The 15,824-nt window shown below is 31.0% G+C and overlaps 2 protein-coding genes across 5 annotated transcripts; both read left to right on the top strand.

The window, feature by feature from the left end:
• The first annotated feature begins 516 nt into the window (after positions 1-516).
• LOC109859097 (PC4 and SFRS1-interacting protein) lies at positions 517-8,137 on the top strand. 2 transcript variants are annotated; one of them, XM_020436998.1, is made up of 12 exons: positions 517-767; positions 1,272-1,342; positions 1,495-1,655; positions 1,773-1,909; positions 2,262-2,448; positions 2,519-2,611; positions 2,692-3,037; positions 6,041-6,215; positions 6,317-6,370; positions 6,719-6,784; positions 6,885-7,017; positions 7,213-8,137. In XM_020436998.1, exons 1-12 carry the CDS (start codon positions 687-689, stop codon positions 7,521-7,523), a joined length of 1,815 nt encoding a protein of 604 aa, XP_020292587.1. In that variant the 5' UTR covers positions 517-686; the 3' UTR covers positions 7,524-8,137. The 2 variants fall into 2 exon arrangements, with proteins under 2 accessions (XP_020292587.1, XP_020292586.1); XM_020436997.1 differs by having other exon boundaries at positions 1,755-1,909.
• A 2,708-nt stretch (positions 8,138-10,845) lies between these two features.
• LOC109859094 (putative gustatory receptor 28b) lies at positions 10,846-12,762 on the top strand. Of its 3 annotated transcripts, none has more exons than XM_020436991.1 (4): positions 10,846-12,053; positions 12,211-12,279; positions 12,353-12,442; positions 12,536-12,762. In XM_020436991.1, the coding sequence occupies exons 1-4, from the start codon at positions 10,941-10,943 to the stop codon at positions 12,653-12,655; spliced, it is 1,392 nt and encodes a 463-aa protein (XP_020292580.1). In that variant the 5' UTR covers positions 10,846-10,940; the 3' UTR covers positions 12,656-12,762. The 3 variants fall into 3 exon arrangements, with proteins under 3 accessions (XP_020292580.1, XP_020292581.1, XP_020292579.1); XM_020436992.1 differs by having other exon boundaries at positions 12,342-12,442; positions 12,536-12,626; XM_020436990.1 differs by having other exon boundaries at positions 12,353-12,762.
• Positions 12,763-15,824: the final 3,062 nt, after the last annotated feature.

Here is a 15,824-nt window from a genome sequence, read left to right as displayed (position 1 = left end):
TAGGAAGGAAGAGCAGTTACATTATCGACACGACGTAGTTGTGGACAACCGATTGCTACTAGTTAGTTCGCACGGCGCTCATTGGCGCTACGAGCAACCGCCCCGCTTGCCCCCCGATCCTCGCGCCTATTCCGCGATTCAGTGACGCGTTGTGTACATATACCAAAATGTACCAAACTATAGTTCGAGTGACTTCAAATTATAGTTTGGTACACTTTGGTATATGTAACATACGATCGCTAAAAATTGTCTTATGATAGGACTATTCTTCAAAATCTGATGCGGTTCCAAAAGTATGATCCAATCAGAAGTGATTATCTCTCAACCGTTGTGCAACTGTTGAGTTGTCTGAACGCACCCATTTTGAATGCGTTTCGATGTTCACTGCCAGTACTAAAAATCTATAATTCACGTCACATGTGCTATAGATTTCCAGTACCAGCAGTGAATATCGGAACGCAGCCTTTGTGTACAACACAACAGCTCGAATCCTCAACGAATCAGAGCGTCGCGTCGCGTCGCGTCGTGCATGTTTCGCTACATACGTGCAAATGGCGGACATCGCGGTGTTTTGTGCGATGTTTCTTCGCGATTGACTTGGTTGTACTGTTGGTGCAACATTCGACAAGCGTGGAATATAAGATAGAATATCTCGAATTATAGTGATTCGCAGATTGTTCACAGTCATGGTGAAGCTGCTAAAGAAGTTCTTCACCGGTGACAAGGTGTTTGCCAAAGTTCGAGGTTATCCGCCATGGCCAGCTAGGGTAAGTCCGTGCGCTAAGACGCGGTGTTATCTCGATGAAGCAACAAATTCTGATCTATGATATCATATATATAACGTTATTATGTTTTCCCCACGAAAGTCTGATTACGATGACGACAAAGAGAAATAGCACATCCTTATCTATAACATAAATTGTGCGCTCGTGTTTTTTATATGCATGAACGTAGATTGCGTTTCTTTCTAGAAATAGAGAAAAGCGCGGGATTTTTATGGAGTAAACAATAAATTACTAAGTTGTATTTTATTCATCACACTAATTAATATATATTATCAGCACTTATTTTCTTACATTCTATAGATAAATAAATTAGAAAGAACAAAAAAAAAAATATATATATCTTGTATATTTATATACATAATTGTATATAAATATTTTGACATTCTCTTTTAATATGACAGACACAATACATTTGTGATTTTGCCTGTTTTTAATATTACATATATATATATATACAACTGTTAATTAACTATTCTGTTTATATAGGTTGAAAAAGTTAATGATCCAAATTCAAAAAATGCCAGATATAGTGTTTTCTTTTATGGTACAGGAGAAACGTAAGTAATATGTTATTGTTAATTTTTTATAAATTCATCTAATTTTACTAATTAAATATATATAATATTTCATGATTAATTAAGTATACAACAGTAGCATAAAAAATATTTTATCTCTAAATAAATGTTTTATTTTTATTGTTATATTTCAGAGCTGTTTGCAAAGTTGAGGAGCTTTATTCCTATACTGAAAATAAAGACAAATATGGCAAACCAAATCGACGAAAATTCTTTCATGAGGGCATACAACAACTTGAACAAGATCTTAAAAATGAAAGAAATAAAACTATGGATGATATTGCTGCTATTAAAGGTACTGATATTATTTTCATAATAATGTTTCTAAATAAGTGCTTAAACAACAAAAACATTCACATATACGATTTTGTTTCATATTCTAAATTATTTTTAGATGATATTTTGTCTATAGGTGCTGCTTCAGCAGCAGATCTGCCAACTGTTAGTGCTACAGATAGTGACATTGAATCCGGTTCTTTAGTAATAGATGAAGGAGACAAAAAGAAATTTTTAAAGAGAAAGCCTTTTACATCTACGCCTAACACTTCTGTAAGCAATATTTTATGCTTATATATTTAAAGACATATTAATGGAGTATTTAATACATACTGACAATACTGTTTGAGAAAACAGTTATTGAGACTAGTATACTCCAAAAGAGATTGAGGAACTGCTGACAAGCTGTTTTGAAGATTAAATAGTTTGTGCGATTGTTTCTTACATTACATTTTGTATATGCATATATGTATGTATGTATGTATGCATGTATGCACGTACGTATATACGTATATAATCGCAGAAGTTTGCTGCATTTCCATGTGTAAATTTTAAATATAGTTTTTAATGAATTTACATATGTATAAAAACATTTTAACATTTATTTAAAATTTAAAAATGATAGCAAGATACTCCAGAAGTAAAGAAGAGACGTGGCAGAGCAAAAGCTTCAACTGATATATCTAAACAAGAAGCTTTGGATTCGCAAGGGGAAGAATCACCTAAGGAAGTTGTTAGTCGCAGTGGACGCAAAATTAAACCAAAACGTTTTGCAGATTTTTCAAGTTCCGACGAAACCGAACCTAATATAGGTAAAAATAATATTTACATACTTTTTATTTTTTTATATATATATGTGTATATATGTAAGTTTTTTTTTAGAGCATGGACGAGGACGCAAAGCGAAAAATGAAGATCCTAATGAGCATCAGATAACACCAAATGTAATACACAAAAAAAGAGCTGCTATTGAAAGTAAGTACTTGTAGATAGTGTTCTATTTGTGTCAATTGTAAGTAACTTAGTTTTGAAAATATTATTCATCTAATTTATAGAAAGAAATAATGTAGATGAAGGACCGATACTAGATGGTACTATAGTATCAAGTACTACATCTTCTGATACGTCAAGCCGAGTTCTCTTAGCTCGTACATTCGCTGGAGAACATGTAGGCATTAAACTTGATGTAAACAGGCCGAAGTCATTTGAAAGCGAGAAAGCTCGAGCGCAATGGGACTGGTCAACCGCTAGAAATGCTATGAAGCTTAAAGCACAATTAGAGAGTGGTGAGATTTTACCTGAACAAGTAAAAGATTCTTTAGATTTTAATGTACCCGTGCCAGAAGATGAGAAAAATCTCTCCAAAGACGGAGCTGTCCACCGTAAAACATACAAACTAAGGTACATAAAGAAATCTGTAAAAGATAAAATATAATTCGCTCGTGTTGTAAAAACAAAGAAATTCTATGATTAAGGTCAATATCGAGCATTAAAAACAGATGTAAAAAATATATTAAAAAAACTCATTAACAAAAGTAGATACACAGTATATGTTAGGTGCGAAACGTTTCGACATGCACGGATGTCATCTTCAGTCGCTTAGTACAAAAAATAATAAAAAAATGGTTGTCTTGAAGTCGTATGTAGGTGGATACGCATACCTTGTGTTAGAAGAATGTTATGTCACATCATAAAATAATCTGAAAGATTGTCACAGTGAATATATGTACAGAACCTCACAATAAAATACACAAAATTGAAAGAAGCTTACAAGTCAGCAGTAAGAAGTCAAATGCTGGACAAAGTCAAGAGACAAACATATTTATATAAATAAGTAGTAGAGGGGAATAAGAGAGATCGTTGTATTTAAGATTTAAATGAAGACATCTTATTTAAGAGATCAAAATAGGAACTGCTTAGTTCAGTGTCTGTAACTAAATTGAGACCATGTTGCTGTTGTTTTATATATTTATTAATCCTTCAGTCTGACGGCCAAGAAGGGGACTTGGTTACATTTCTTACAATTTTCTTTTTACATATATCTTATCCTATTACATATCTTATTTTTGCGTACGCATGTTATCTCTATTACCCTTCCTGCTCTGTCTAATCCCTTCTCTCCTTCTCATTTCTAACCTACCCTTTGGAATATATACTTTACAACATACAAAGTATCACAGCTTTGGTTTGGTTTTAATTTACCCTATCTTATCTTGCACACACACCCTCTTATATTCCTCCCTCGCGGACATATTTCATATATTACATATATTACATATATTACATCATCTTATATTACTCTGTTTTTCTTATATATCTTATATACCTTAACTTATCTTATCTTATCTTAGTTAAATTAGTTTCTTCTCTACCCTTAGCCCTTATACGTTTCCTAGTTCTTCCTTTTAGTTAATCTACCTCTCTTTCCTCCTCCTCTTCCACCATCTGACTAGAGTTTTCTTTTTCTACCTTCCTTTTCTCTCTGAGTCTTTTTTCTTTTTCTTTCCACAGCCTTACTAAAACCCTACCTTTTTCTTTTCCTAGCTTATCATCGAATATGTTTTCAATTCTTTCCCTCTTGTCTTTGCCTAGTATATTAAACCATTCCTTACTTGTCTCGCAATCCTCCACATAATGTACTATATTGTCCTTCCCTTTCTCACAGAAGATACACTTTCTCTTTCCTTCTTCTATCCAGTATTTATTGTTTTCCTCCATGTTCCCACATCTTACTCTTATTAATGCTCTTACTCGATCTCCTTTCTCACCCTCTTTCTGCCTCTCTTTTTACAGATAACATGGCCCCTCCTCCTCTTTATACAATTCCTTATACCTACTATTGTATCTTGCCTCCCTTATTTGACTTTCCTGTATCTGTTTTTGTATATCTCTTTCTCTTTCTATTATCATCCTCTCAATATCTACTTCTATATTCGAGTCTAGTAAATTTTCAAAAGCTTCTATTCCCCACCCATTTCTGTTCAGATACCTTTCTTTCTCTTTACTATATTGATCCTTTTTCCCATTCTCTTTTTTCTCTTCGCTGCACAGCTTGACTAAGTTATTTTCACTATATCCCCTTACCTTCATGTCGTACCTCAGTGCTCTAGTACCCCATCTAATTTTCATCTTTTCCTTTCCTACCTCTCTCAGTANAACATATCTTGGGGTGCAAAAGTCTAATCTGAATACCCATCTTATGTAGTCCATCATAATTTTCTCTAATTCTTTCTTCTCCTCCCATCCCCATATTTCTACTCCATAGGACATAACGCTTTGCACTAGATATCTAAAGAGTGTCCACCTTCTCTTAAAGTCGTTCCTGCAGATTCTCTCTCCCAGTCCTCACACCTTATTCACTGCTATCCTCCCTTTTCTACAGAGGTCCTTAATGTGGTCCTTGTAATCGCCCTTCCTATCTGTTGTTTTATATGAATTGTCTCGGAGATTAATCTCTTATAAAAATTCGGCTCTTTATCTAAGATTTGTACGTTGTCCCAATTAAAAGAATGATCGAAATCTACACGGTGTTGTGAAACGACTGAAAGTTGAGAAGTGTTTTTAGAAATATTATATTAACATGTTCTTTTAATTTTGTTTTAATCTGTCTCTTGGTCTGCCCAACATATGATGCACAACAATTATTACAATTAATTTTATATACCACGTTGTTGTTGGAAAGACGAGGTGTATCATCCTTGTGGATCTTAATTAAATTCAGCTTGTTAAAGGTCACTTGTATCCGGTCAAAATATCCGTGTTGTGGAACGCTTGTTTTACACACTCAGATAAATGTTTAGTGTACGGGAATACAATGATCTTTTTATCGTTGTCAACATGAACGTCCTTGCGGTAGTCAGTGCTTAATCTTGATGAAATTAATTTCTTAATTCTAAACTTAACATTTTGAAAAATGAAATCGAGGGGGTAGCCATTATTCAACAAAGTATTGATGTAAAAAAGTAAGTTTTTTTCGTGGAAATCCAAATGTGATAGTAATAAAGCTCTGTCGACCAAGCTGTATATTGTACCTCTCTTATGACACAATGGATGGTGTGACAAAAACTGTATACTGTGTATCTACTTTTGTTAATGAGTTTTTAATATATTTTTTACATCTGTTTTTAATGCTTGATATTGACCTTAATCATAGAAAATCTGTAAAATGTTTATTTTCCTGGAACAATGTTGGAAATATATTTAATAAATCCCACCTACGTGACAGAGAAAATATTACCAGACTTCAATCGTATATATTTTACAGTTTGATCTACAATCAATGTGAAATAATTCTATTAGCTAGATTCATTCTATTGCTGTCTTCCAACACTGTATCTAGAACAATTTCATATAGTAATATATATATGTAATATTTATACGTATATATGACATTGTTTTTTATAGATGGCTTCGTATAGAAGCTCAGCTTTTACAGTTAGATGCTCAAATAAAATCGAGTCTGGGGTTAGATCGAGCTGATACAGATAGATGCTTAGAAGCGATGGATAATATCTTGGCCCTTTCAATTGATCCTTTAATGTTAAAGAAACATCCTCACATTGTGGAAACAGTGAAAAGAGTAAGCAATTATCGAGTACTTTAATAATTTTAATATTATATACATAAAATATCTATTTTCTTTATATTAAAATACTTTTTTCTGATTATTTCTTATTGTAGCTGCGACGATATGTTGGCAATTTGGGAGAATGGAAACTAAGTGAAGAAGAAGGGGTATGTATAAAATAAACTTGCTTATATTACATTATAGGTAGTCAAAAGAACGAAAACACTAAACAATTGTAGAAATATAATCTGTGTTGACTATATATGCTAAAATAATTTTTAATTAATAATGCTGAATGTTATTATATTTTAAAATAAGAGTATATATATTTATATTAATAAGAAAAGCAACATACATCAATATTGTTGTCTGAATTTTTTTCAGTATAATTAACAAATTACGTTTTTATATTATTTAGTGTTTTTGTTATTTTATTAACTTTTTTTATATCCTACCACAGAAAAAGTATTTTAAAAAAACACCTTAATGCTACAATATATTGTTTTTTGTTTTAGGCTGTTTTTAAACAAAAGGCGGAACAGATCAGACAAAAAGCTGAGCACATATACAACAAGTTCAAAGTAATTCAGAATGAAATATAAATATAAATATTATATATAGTATACATATATATTTTATACACATTATCTTTTGTTTTGTACTTATTAAATAAACATGCAGGCTATGTTTACCATACCCGAGGGTCAGTCATTTTGGCAATCATTTTCGAATCAAGTGGTCCATTTCAAAGAATTAACGAAAAATATGTCTGAAGAGAAAGTATTTTCACTGATGTCCGATCCTGCTGCTCCAGGTAATAATTTCACTATCATTCCATGATTATGATAGTGAGAAATTAGGCTCACTTCTAGATGAGAATTATATGTACGATAATTGGAGAATATGTATATATATTTATTTATTTATAAAACAAAAAAAGAGGAAAGAGAAAGGAGAGAGAGACAGATTTTCTTGAAACATTTAATACAGAAAAACTCGCGATATGTAGATGCAGGTAGATTGGAGAGTCCACCTACAGCAGATGAAAGTGGTAGTTATCCAGATATAGATGTACCAGCTGAAGTAGAACCAGCAGCAGAACCAGAACCAGAACCAGAATCAGAAGCAGAAAATAAACCAGAATCAGAACCTGAACATGAAGTTGAAGCTGAGCCTAAATCGAAATCAAAAACAGAAACGGAAAGTGAATCAATATCACAGGCACAAAGAAGAACAGAGCCCGAAATTTTTGCTGAAACGGAAGTAGAAGCAGAAGTGCCTGCTAGCAATGAGAGTCTTAAAGATGAGGGAGCCAAGTAACATATGTAAACTTTATCTGATAATATTGTTTCTCTCTGGTACACCATCATGGTACTAAAAGACCGAAAGACTCATAACTTACACATCGGCCACATTCATCGAACAATATTTTATATTATTACAAATTTTTATTCTTTCTTTGTAATGAACATGTTTATTATAATTTGGAAATTAGTATCACATGCAGATGTAATGTCTACATTTATAAAAGAATGATAAAGTTCGCAGATTTAACTTTTTATTTGGCGAAATGTTAATAATATATATTTTCTTTGTATTAAACAGACACACGCGTTTACACTATGTGTGTATATATGTATATATATATATATAAATGTATGTATATATACACATTATGTGTACACACATATACTAAGTTATAAGTATATGTAATCATGCGTTAAGCGTGATAAGCAATTAATAATAAGAGAAATTTTATTGAGAATATGTTATTTATGAGTTTATTATAACGTTCCCGATAAAGAGTTAAAACTAATTATGTTAAAGTAATAAAAAATAGTAGACATTATGTCTTAAAAATCATAAAATAATTTTATGAACTATCAATTTCGCAAATGTCAAGATTAATATCTTAATAGATGTGTTATATTTTCTTTGATGAATATGTGAGTAAATATCCCCACACGGTACACATTATTACTCTTATTACGCTTTATATTATCACTTGATATAACATCTGCAATCAACTTAATTATCAGACAAATATTTACTATCAGATATTGTTGAGTAAATGGTTGTCATAATAATTGCAAATAGAAGGAAACGCAAGTATTTATACCTGACAGTTATACTGCTGTTGCGTATTGAAATACTAGTCTTTGTGTATTCGGTCAGTGCCATGCAGAAATTTTATATATATAGAATACGTAAAAAACACTTTTATTACACACAAAGAACTTATTTACTATTTTCCTAGTTATTAGTGTTAGCATTAAATGCTATATTTGCGAAAAAAATGATGGTGCAATTAACAGCACTGACATAATCTTTGGTACTTTTTTTTAGTTTAATATTTTATTCAACAAATTTGACTTTAACGTATGTTTTTTTCTCTTACATTACGTGTAGAGAACTCTTTATTTTCGTTGTTTTTTTAGAAGATATTGTTTTTCTTTGCGCATTGATGTTTCTTTAAATATTTCCATAACATTGTTCTTTATAGATTCAAAATATGAATATTTTGATTAAAATGAATGCTCTACAGTAAAATTATGAAATGCTCGTGATACACACATACACACACGCACACACTCGCGCGTACTGAAATTGTACAAATTAGAAAAGCTAGTAAATGTTCAAACAGTATATATACATATATACATATATATAACATCATCATCAGAAAACACGGCAATTACTACAAACAAGTTACGTACGCGCTCGAAATTGGTAAGTACTAAATTTATCTTATAATTAATAACATCTGCAATGCGGTAAATTATTTAATCTATTGGAAAAAAATATCACAAGTGTTGTAATTATTTTTTAGATTCAACGAAGCTAAATTAAATTATAGTGTAATGTACATTTAATGTTATCGACACTATAGAATAATTGTACTTTTATAATGCATATCGATAAAAATCAAATTTGTAAAAGTAAAATCTTAATAAAAATTATATGTATGAATTATTTGTATGAAAAACATATAATAAAAAGATTTAATATAATAACACATTATTATGATCATACATATAACAATGTTTTTGATTATTATATGCACATATTTACTTCTGCCTCTTAAAAAGATCAAATGTATTAAATGTTTAAACGCATCAAATTTGAAATTTGTAAATATCATTTTATGTATTTATATGTATTATATATGAATGTGTATCAATACATACACACAGTAATATTAATATCTCTGTAATATATAGATTAGCGAGAATATACTTGAATACTGAATTATTTTTATGAAAGCAAAGGTTAGTAAGGAGATCTGATGCAAATGTTCGATTTGCAACGCATATATGTACAAAGCTTGTACATTAAACATATATGCTCTTACACTACATAAACAGATATGTCGAATAGATATTCTACTACTAGAATACACAATCTAAACGCGTATCTTGCTTTACTGTATCATATAACTGGCATTTTAGGTACGTGTAGAATTACTGAAAATATTAAAATGCGTACGTGTGTACAAACATGTTTTAATAAATCATATAAAAGAGAGAAACCAATTTATAGGGTTAGTGAAAGTGAAGAAACGGTAAAGAGAGTTGTAAGTTGACAAATTGAAAAGAGAGAGAGAGATTTTCGCGCCCGAGCGAGTACATATTGTCATATTAATCCATGTAGATTAGTAACGCATCTTATTTAAAAAATATAAAATATGTATTTTCTTTTGTGCATTTTGATGTTGAATAATGAGAATTACAACGAAGCACGAACAATATTATTTTTCTATAAATGACTTGAGATCAGATAAAAAACAATTGTTAGACAAGTTAAAGATTTTTCTTTCTCGCTGCTAAACATGCGGGAATAACGTGTTTAAATTATTATACAATAATATAGGATCTCGTTTAAATAAAAGAATTTTGATTTGTTTAAAATTAAGCATTAACATTGTGCGCAATAAATACTCGATAAAACAAACGTCATTTTTTCGATCATATAGCGCAAGCATGAAGATCTATTTTTACGTTATGCTCGTTTACTAATTACTGTGATAATCTAACTGACATTACAGTTAGAAAAAACAACGTATTCCGTATTTATATCGCGGTCATATATCGCTAAAAGTGGACGATAAATAATCCAGCAAGTGTATCAGGATATTATTAACAACATGTAACTCAATGCATCCGCCAGCTGATAATCGGCTGATTTCATCGCACGACCGGTATTGGTCGATATATGAAGGCAAAATTGTGTTGACTTTATAGCCTTTATTACACACCTTTGACTCTCACACAGTTAATATTTAATCATACTTTGCATACATGATGTTAACGAGAAACGGCACACTTGAGAGTTTCTCGTTATGTGTGCTCAGTGCTACTCCACACGAATAAAGTGCTACATAAATGGATTTACTAAACTTACAAATGTTTTTACATGAATTGTAAACGACGGCGATTTTGGTGTCGCAACAAATGGAAAGATAAATATAAAGAGAAAATAGAATGTTTCCAATTATAATGAAAAATACCACATGCGCGCGTAAAAAAGCGATTGATTCGTTTTATGTTGATTTCGTAACGAAATCTGTGAATCGAAAAAAATGGTTGCGTACTAATATATTTCAGATTTCTACTACAACATAGACTTTTTATGAAATGTAAAAATAAAAAATTCCAAGTTACGAAAGAAGGCATTAGTCTGAATAAATGGATGAAATACAGTAAAGAAAAATTTAAGATATTTAGTTCACATTAAATTATGGATAATCACAAGTGCGTATCTGATCTAGTTGAGCAAACGGTTATCACGGATGCTTATAAGATATCCAATATCTTCAGACATCTAAATGAAGACAGCGTTGCTAGAGGAAAGATCAATAAAGAGAAAGTGAAACTAAGATCGGTTCATTACTCGTATCGAAAGTTTTGGATGCTCCGTATATCGATAATATTCTTCAAGTTCATCGGTCTCGCTACGTTCGCTCACCGTATCGTCACGCAGAGGAAGAGAAGGTTGTGCACATTTCAATACTCCGAGATTGGAATGGTCTACAACTCGTTGCTCATCAGTTTGATAATCGCTTCGAACTTTCTGTCGATACCGTACACGATGAATATGGAATACGAAAACAGATCAAATCTGACCGTGGGCATCGAAATTCTACAAAACATACTCGGTAGCGTAGTGATATGCGCGATTTTGCTCAACTACTGCATCGATCAGAAGTCTTTGGTGCGGATCGCGAACCGATTAATGGATATCGAGCACGAGATTGACTGTTTGTACCGTTTGTACTCCCCGTTGCGACGACAGCGTGTCTTCTTCACTCTGTTTATCGTATGTTTTCTGAAGAGTTTTCTACTGATCGCTCTTCTCATCACCGAGTTCTTGGCCTTTCACTCGAGTCCAGTCTCCTGGCTGACGGATATACTGCCAACGTTTCACGTGGGCTGGCTGATGGTGCAGTACTTCCTGCTGGTCACGGTCATCCAGGCAGATTTCGCGGATGTGAATCGAGCGATACAAAGTCTTTCCGGCACGCCGGATCTTTATTCGCAATCAGTTTATCGAACGCGTCGCGTCGTCGTCAGCAATTCTACCGTTTATCAGCTACTGAAGCTGCGAGATGCGCACTCTCATTTATGCGAGATCTCCGAGAACATTTCAGAATTCTTCTCAATGCCAATACTGTTCGGCATTACTTTCTTCTTTCTAACGCTCATATATAACGGTTACTATCTTCTCTCACCGCTATTGATGTCTGACGAAGTTTTAGAGTACAAAATTTTTAGTAACACCGTCTTCTGGTTAATATTTCTTATTTATCCCGTTTGTCTTCTTACCAATAGAATCACCAAGATCTCGAACGAGGTAGGATAATATATTCAGCAAGCTCGGCTTCAGCATTTTTCTCTCTTAATTGGATATTGTTTTTTTTTTTTTTTTTTATCGATTAGAGAAAACGAGATGTGTGAATAATATTTTACAAAATTTGCGTAGCGTTACTTCACTTGTGAATTTATTGTAGATTGGGAAAACAGGAAATGTAGTGCATGACCTTTTAAGTTGCGCGGTCGGCAAGAAAGCAGAGGCGGAGGTAATACACATACGACAATTATATAATTCTTTCGGCACTCGTTATAATAACATTTATTGTAGATTTGTTACAGCTCAAGCAATTTTCGCTTCAACTGCTACATCGCAACATACGATTCACAGTTAACGGATACTTCTCGCTCGATAATAGTTTTCTTCATTCGGTGAGAATATTTCGGAACAACATTAGGAGCAACGCTTCCTCTTCTAATGCAAATTTCATTATTTTCTTTATTTTTTATCCTTCTGATTATCAGCTGATCGGTACAGTGGCAACGTATCTGGTGATACTTGTGCAATTTCAAATGGGAAGCAAGGGTTCGTTTTCAAAGCCGCACTGTAACTGTACGCGTGAAGATTTGTCGAACAAGGAATAACAACAAGATGAAGATGAAATTATAATTTTAAATAATAATATCAACTGCAACTTTGTAATTTTCTAATATTTCTATAACACACAATGTACATACAATTAGTTTTGATTAACAAAAATGTCACAAAGGATATAAAAACAAAATGTAAATATATACATATATATATATGTATGTATATATTGTACATAGAATAAATTATCAATTAATTTATTAATTAATTACATATCTCAACTAAACATCCAATACTACAGAGTACAGAAATAACAGACATTTTCTAGTACAAATTTCTAAAATGCAAACTTTCTTCGTCATCTGTTATTCGCCATCTTTTTCACAACACAACTAATCAGTTCTTTCGTTCAAACGCTGTCGTTCTTGGCAATATTATTTTGTAATTTCTAACATATCGCGCAGATATGTAACTAATTTGTGTTTCAACACACATCTAGCTATAGGCCACCCACGATTACAAACATTCATTATTTTGTAATACAATATGGTAGCAAATCTTTCATTTACTTGCACATTGATTTAAGATAACACAGCACGATTTTGTTTTTAATTTAAGATACACGACAGGCATATATTGGCTACTTTCCTTTTTAACTTGGAAATAATTGCAATTTCCGAGAGTTCATTATTGCAGTTTCCGACGAGTTTCTCTCTCCTGCTTCAATCACAACCATTAACACTACATCGGCGATTATAGCCTGTCCATCGTTATAAATTGTCTAAGATATACGTGAAACTGTGCTCTTCGAATGACAGTTTTTTAAATGATGCATCGAAGATTACAGATGTACGCATTACTTAGTACACATATCATACATACACATTTGTCTAACTTATGTTTTATATCATATTCACATAAATTAATATTCGCATTATATTAAATCCCGCATCTATTATTTGCATAATGGCACGCTTCCGATTCATTTTCGAGTTAAAATGTGCTATTTTCAAAAATCTAAATGTTACATCATCTTCCGCGTCAGTAATTGCAATTCTTTTGTCTCTTGACAAATAGACTTTTGCTCATGACTTTATAATGCAACAAGCACGCACTTTCTTTTTTTTTTACAAATGTAGCAAAGTACGCGCACGTTATACTTTCGAGCATAATACAAATATTTTATATAGTTGTTTAAGGTGTGTTGTAGGTCACCTTTTTTGAGCCTTTTTGACTTTTTTTTCTATGTAAATATTAACATATATTGTTGTGAGACATAACTTTTACATTAACTCTCTTTTTATTGAAACATGTTTTCTCAATTTATCTGTTATTATTAAGTAATAAAATGTTTATATAAAAAAATATATCCTGAATGTTCTGGTTGATATTTTAATTTTTTACAAGTGTTTTGTACGAATATTTATTTGAATGATTATCTATTATTAGTAGCCGAATTCAAGAGCTTTGTTTTTTTCAAGTAAAATTTATTATCGGTAAATCTTTCTGTCACAAATACAGTAAGATTTAGTTTTAAAATTAACTTTCCTCAGTTATTGCCATTATCTTATATAAAAATAATGTCAATTTAACTCAGTATTTTACCTCATGCGTAAAAGTACATTTTATATTAAAATCTCCAAATCTCGAATATTTTAAAAATAACATATACACTAAGAACACTTAATTGAATCGATCAATTGATGAACAATTATTTATATATTCGCTAGAATATATTTTATCGTCATTCAATTATCGCAGTAATTATTATATATAGCAAGCTATACATACACAGATTAGCGCTATAGTTTTTCCCTCTAATTACGAACGATATTAGATAATCCTTCAAGGGACTGTTTCATTGCTGTATTTATTCTAGGAAAAATTACATTTATATTTTTATCACGTTTAGAATGTTTATTATAAATCTTACACTAAAGAAAGTAAGTTTACTATAATTAGAATATATGTCGATATGTATTGTCGCTGATGGTTAAGTCGAGCATATCAAAAAAGTTGTAAAAATCTTTTGTAAAAATTGTAAGACATATGAGAATATTTTGGAACGAGAGAAAAGTTAAAATATTTCGTCTTTCTACGATATGATTTAAAGACGAAATCTATACGTAAAACAGAAATCTATGTTTAGGACAAAAATTTATATATATTATATATATGTATATATTTATACAAATATAAATATATATATATTTAAATATATATATATATATATATATTAAATATAAATATATATATATTTTTTTTTGTTTCTGTTTTTAGAGCTTATAAAGTCGTTATGAAAAAAACTTCAATGTACTGAATTATTATTGTTGATAGATAATGAGAGATCGATATTTCTTTAGCACATACTTGTGTTCAGCGACGTTTTTCAAGCAATAACTTACGAATTATCCCTCGAAGGAAATATCGATACACGTATATATATACACATTGCGGGGTTTCTTTTTTTGGCATGATATGAGATTATAAAGACTTCTAACTACTTAATCGTTCTCTCTCTCTTTCTCTCTCTCTCTCTCTCTCTCTCTACATGCAGTCATATGTTATATATTAGTACACAACAACATGATATTCTCATTCATTTTTCTATACGTATCTATAATTTATATTTATATAAATCAAAAATTGACACAATAAATCATCAGAATGCTTAATTTAGAATTAGAAGTCAATTTTGATTTAGAAAAATGTGCGTTTTTAAAATACTTGTTATTATAACTAATTCACAAATCATATTGATCTTACCGATTCAAAGTTCATTGTCTAAAAACTGTAGACATTAGAAAGTTTTCAAATTTTACCACATTTTGTTTGTCGTATTCTTGTTGTCGTCAGTAAAACTCATATAACTACATGTACACGTACATCTTCATCGTTTTTAATGCATTTTATCATCAATTGTTTTTTATACAACTTATATATAATATTCACACAGAAAAATTTTTATTGCATAATCATTTAAATATAAATAACATGTTGATTTTACATGAATCTAATGCAGGTCGAGATTTTCTTATAATGTTATTTTTCGCGAATTATTGACGAATTTTATTAAATTGGTTCTATATATGTATACAAACATGGCTGTGCACAGCAAATCTCATTTACAGTTGAATATATATAAATTGTTGAATAAGACAAATAAATTGTTTATATTAAATAAATATAAATAGAATCCAATTAAAAATAGATAAAAACAAT

Source organism: Pseudomyrmex gracilis, unplaced genomic scaffold (genome assembly GCF_002006095.1).
Source record: "Pseudomyrmex gracilis isolate BER0280 unplaced genomic scaffold, ASM200609v1 scaffold_237, whole genome shotgun sequence".
Lineage (NCBI taxonomy): Eukaryota > Metazoa > Arthropoda > Insecta > Hymenoptera > Formicidae > Pseudomyrmex > Pseudomyrmex gracilis.
Note: the sequence above shows the minus strand (reverse complement) of the source record. Positions and strands in the feature narration are given on the sequence as shown.

What these genes read in the sequence shown, in the direction of transcription:
- LOC109859097 (XM_020436997.1), top strand. Translation starts at nt 687, where the DNA reads ATGGTGAAGCTGCTAAAGAAGTTCTTCACCGGTGACAAGGTGTTTGCC. An exon ending in CGTAAAACATACAAACTAAG is followed by an intron (nt 3,038 to 6,040) that starts GTACATAAAGAA and finishes TGTTTTTTATAG; the next exon opens with ATGGCTTCGTATAGAAGCTC. An exon ending in GTCCGATCCTGCTGCTCCAG is followed by an intron (nt 7,018 to 7,212) that starts GTAATAATTTCA and finishes CGCGATATGTAG; the next exon opens with ATGCAGGTAGATTGGAGAGT.
- LOC109859094 (XM_020436990.1), top strand. Translation starts at nt 10,941, where the DNA reads ATGGATAATCACAAGTGCGTATCTGATCTAGTTGAGCAAACGGTTATC. An exon ending in TCACCAAGATCTCGAACGAG is followed by an intron (nt 12,054 to 12,210) that starts GTAGGATAATAT and finishes AATTTATTGTAG; the next exon opens with ATTGGGAAAACAGGAAATGT. An exon ending in GCAAGAAAGCAGAGGCGGAG is followed by an intron (nt 12,280 to 12,352) that starts GTAATACACATA and finishes GATTTGTTACAG; the next exon opens with CTCAAGCAATTTTCGCTTCA.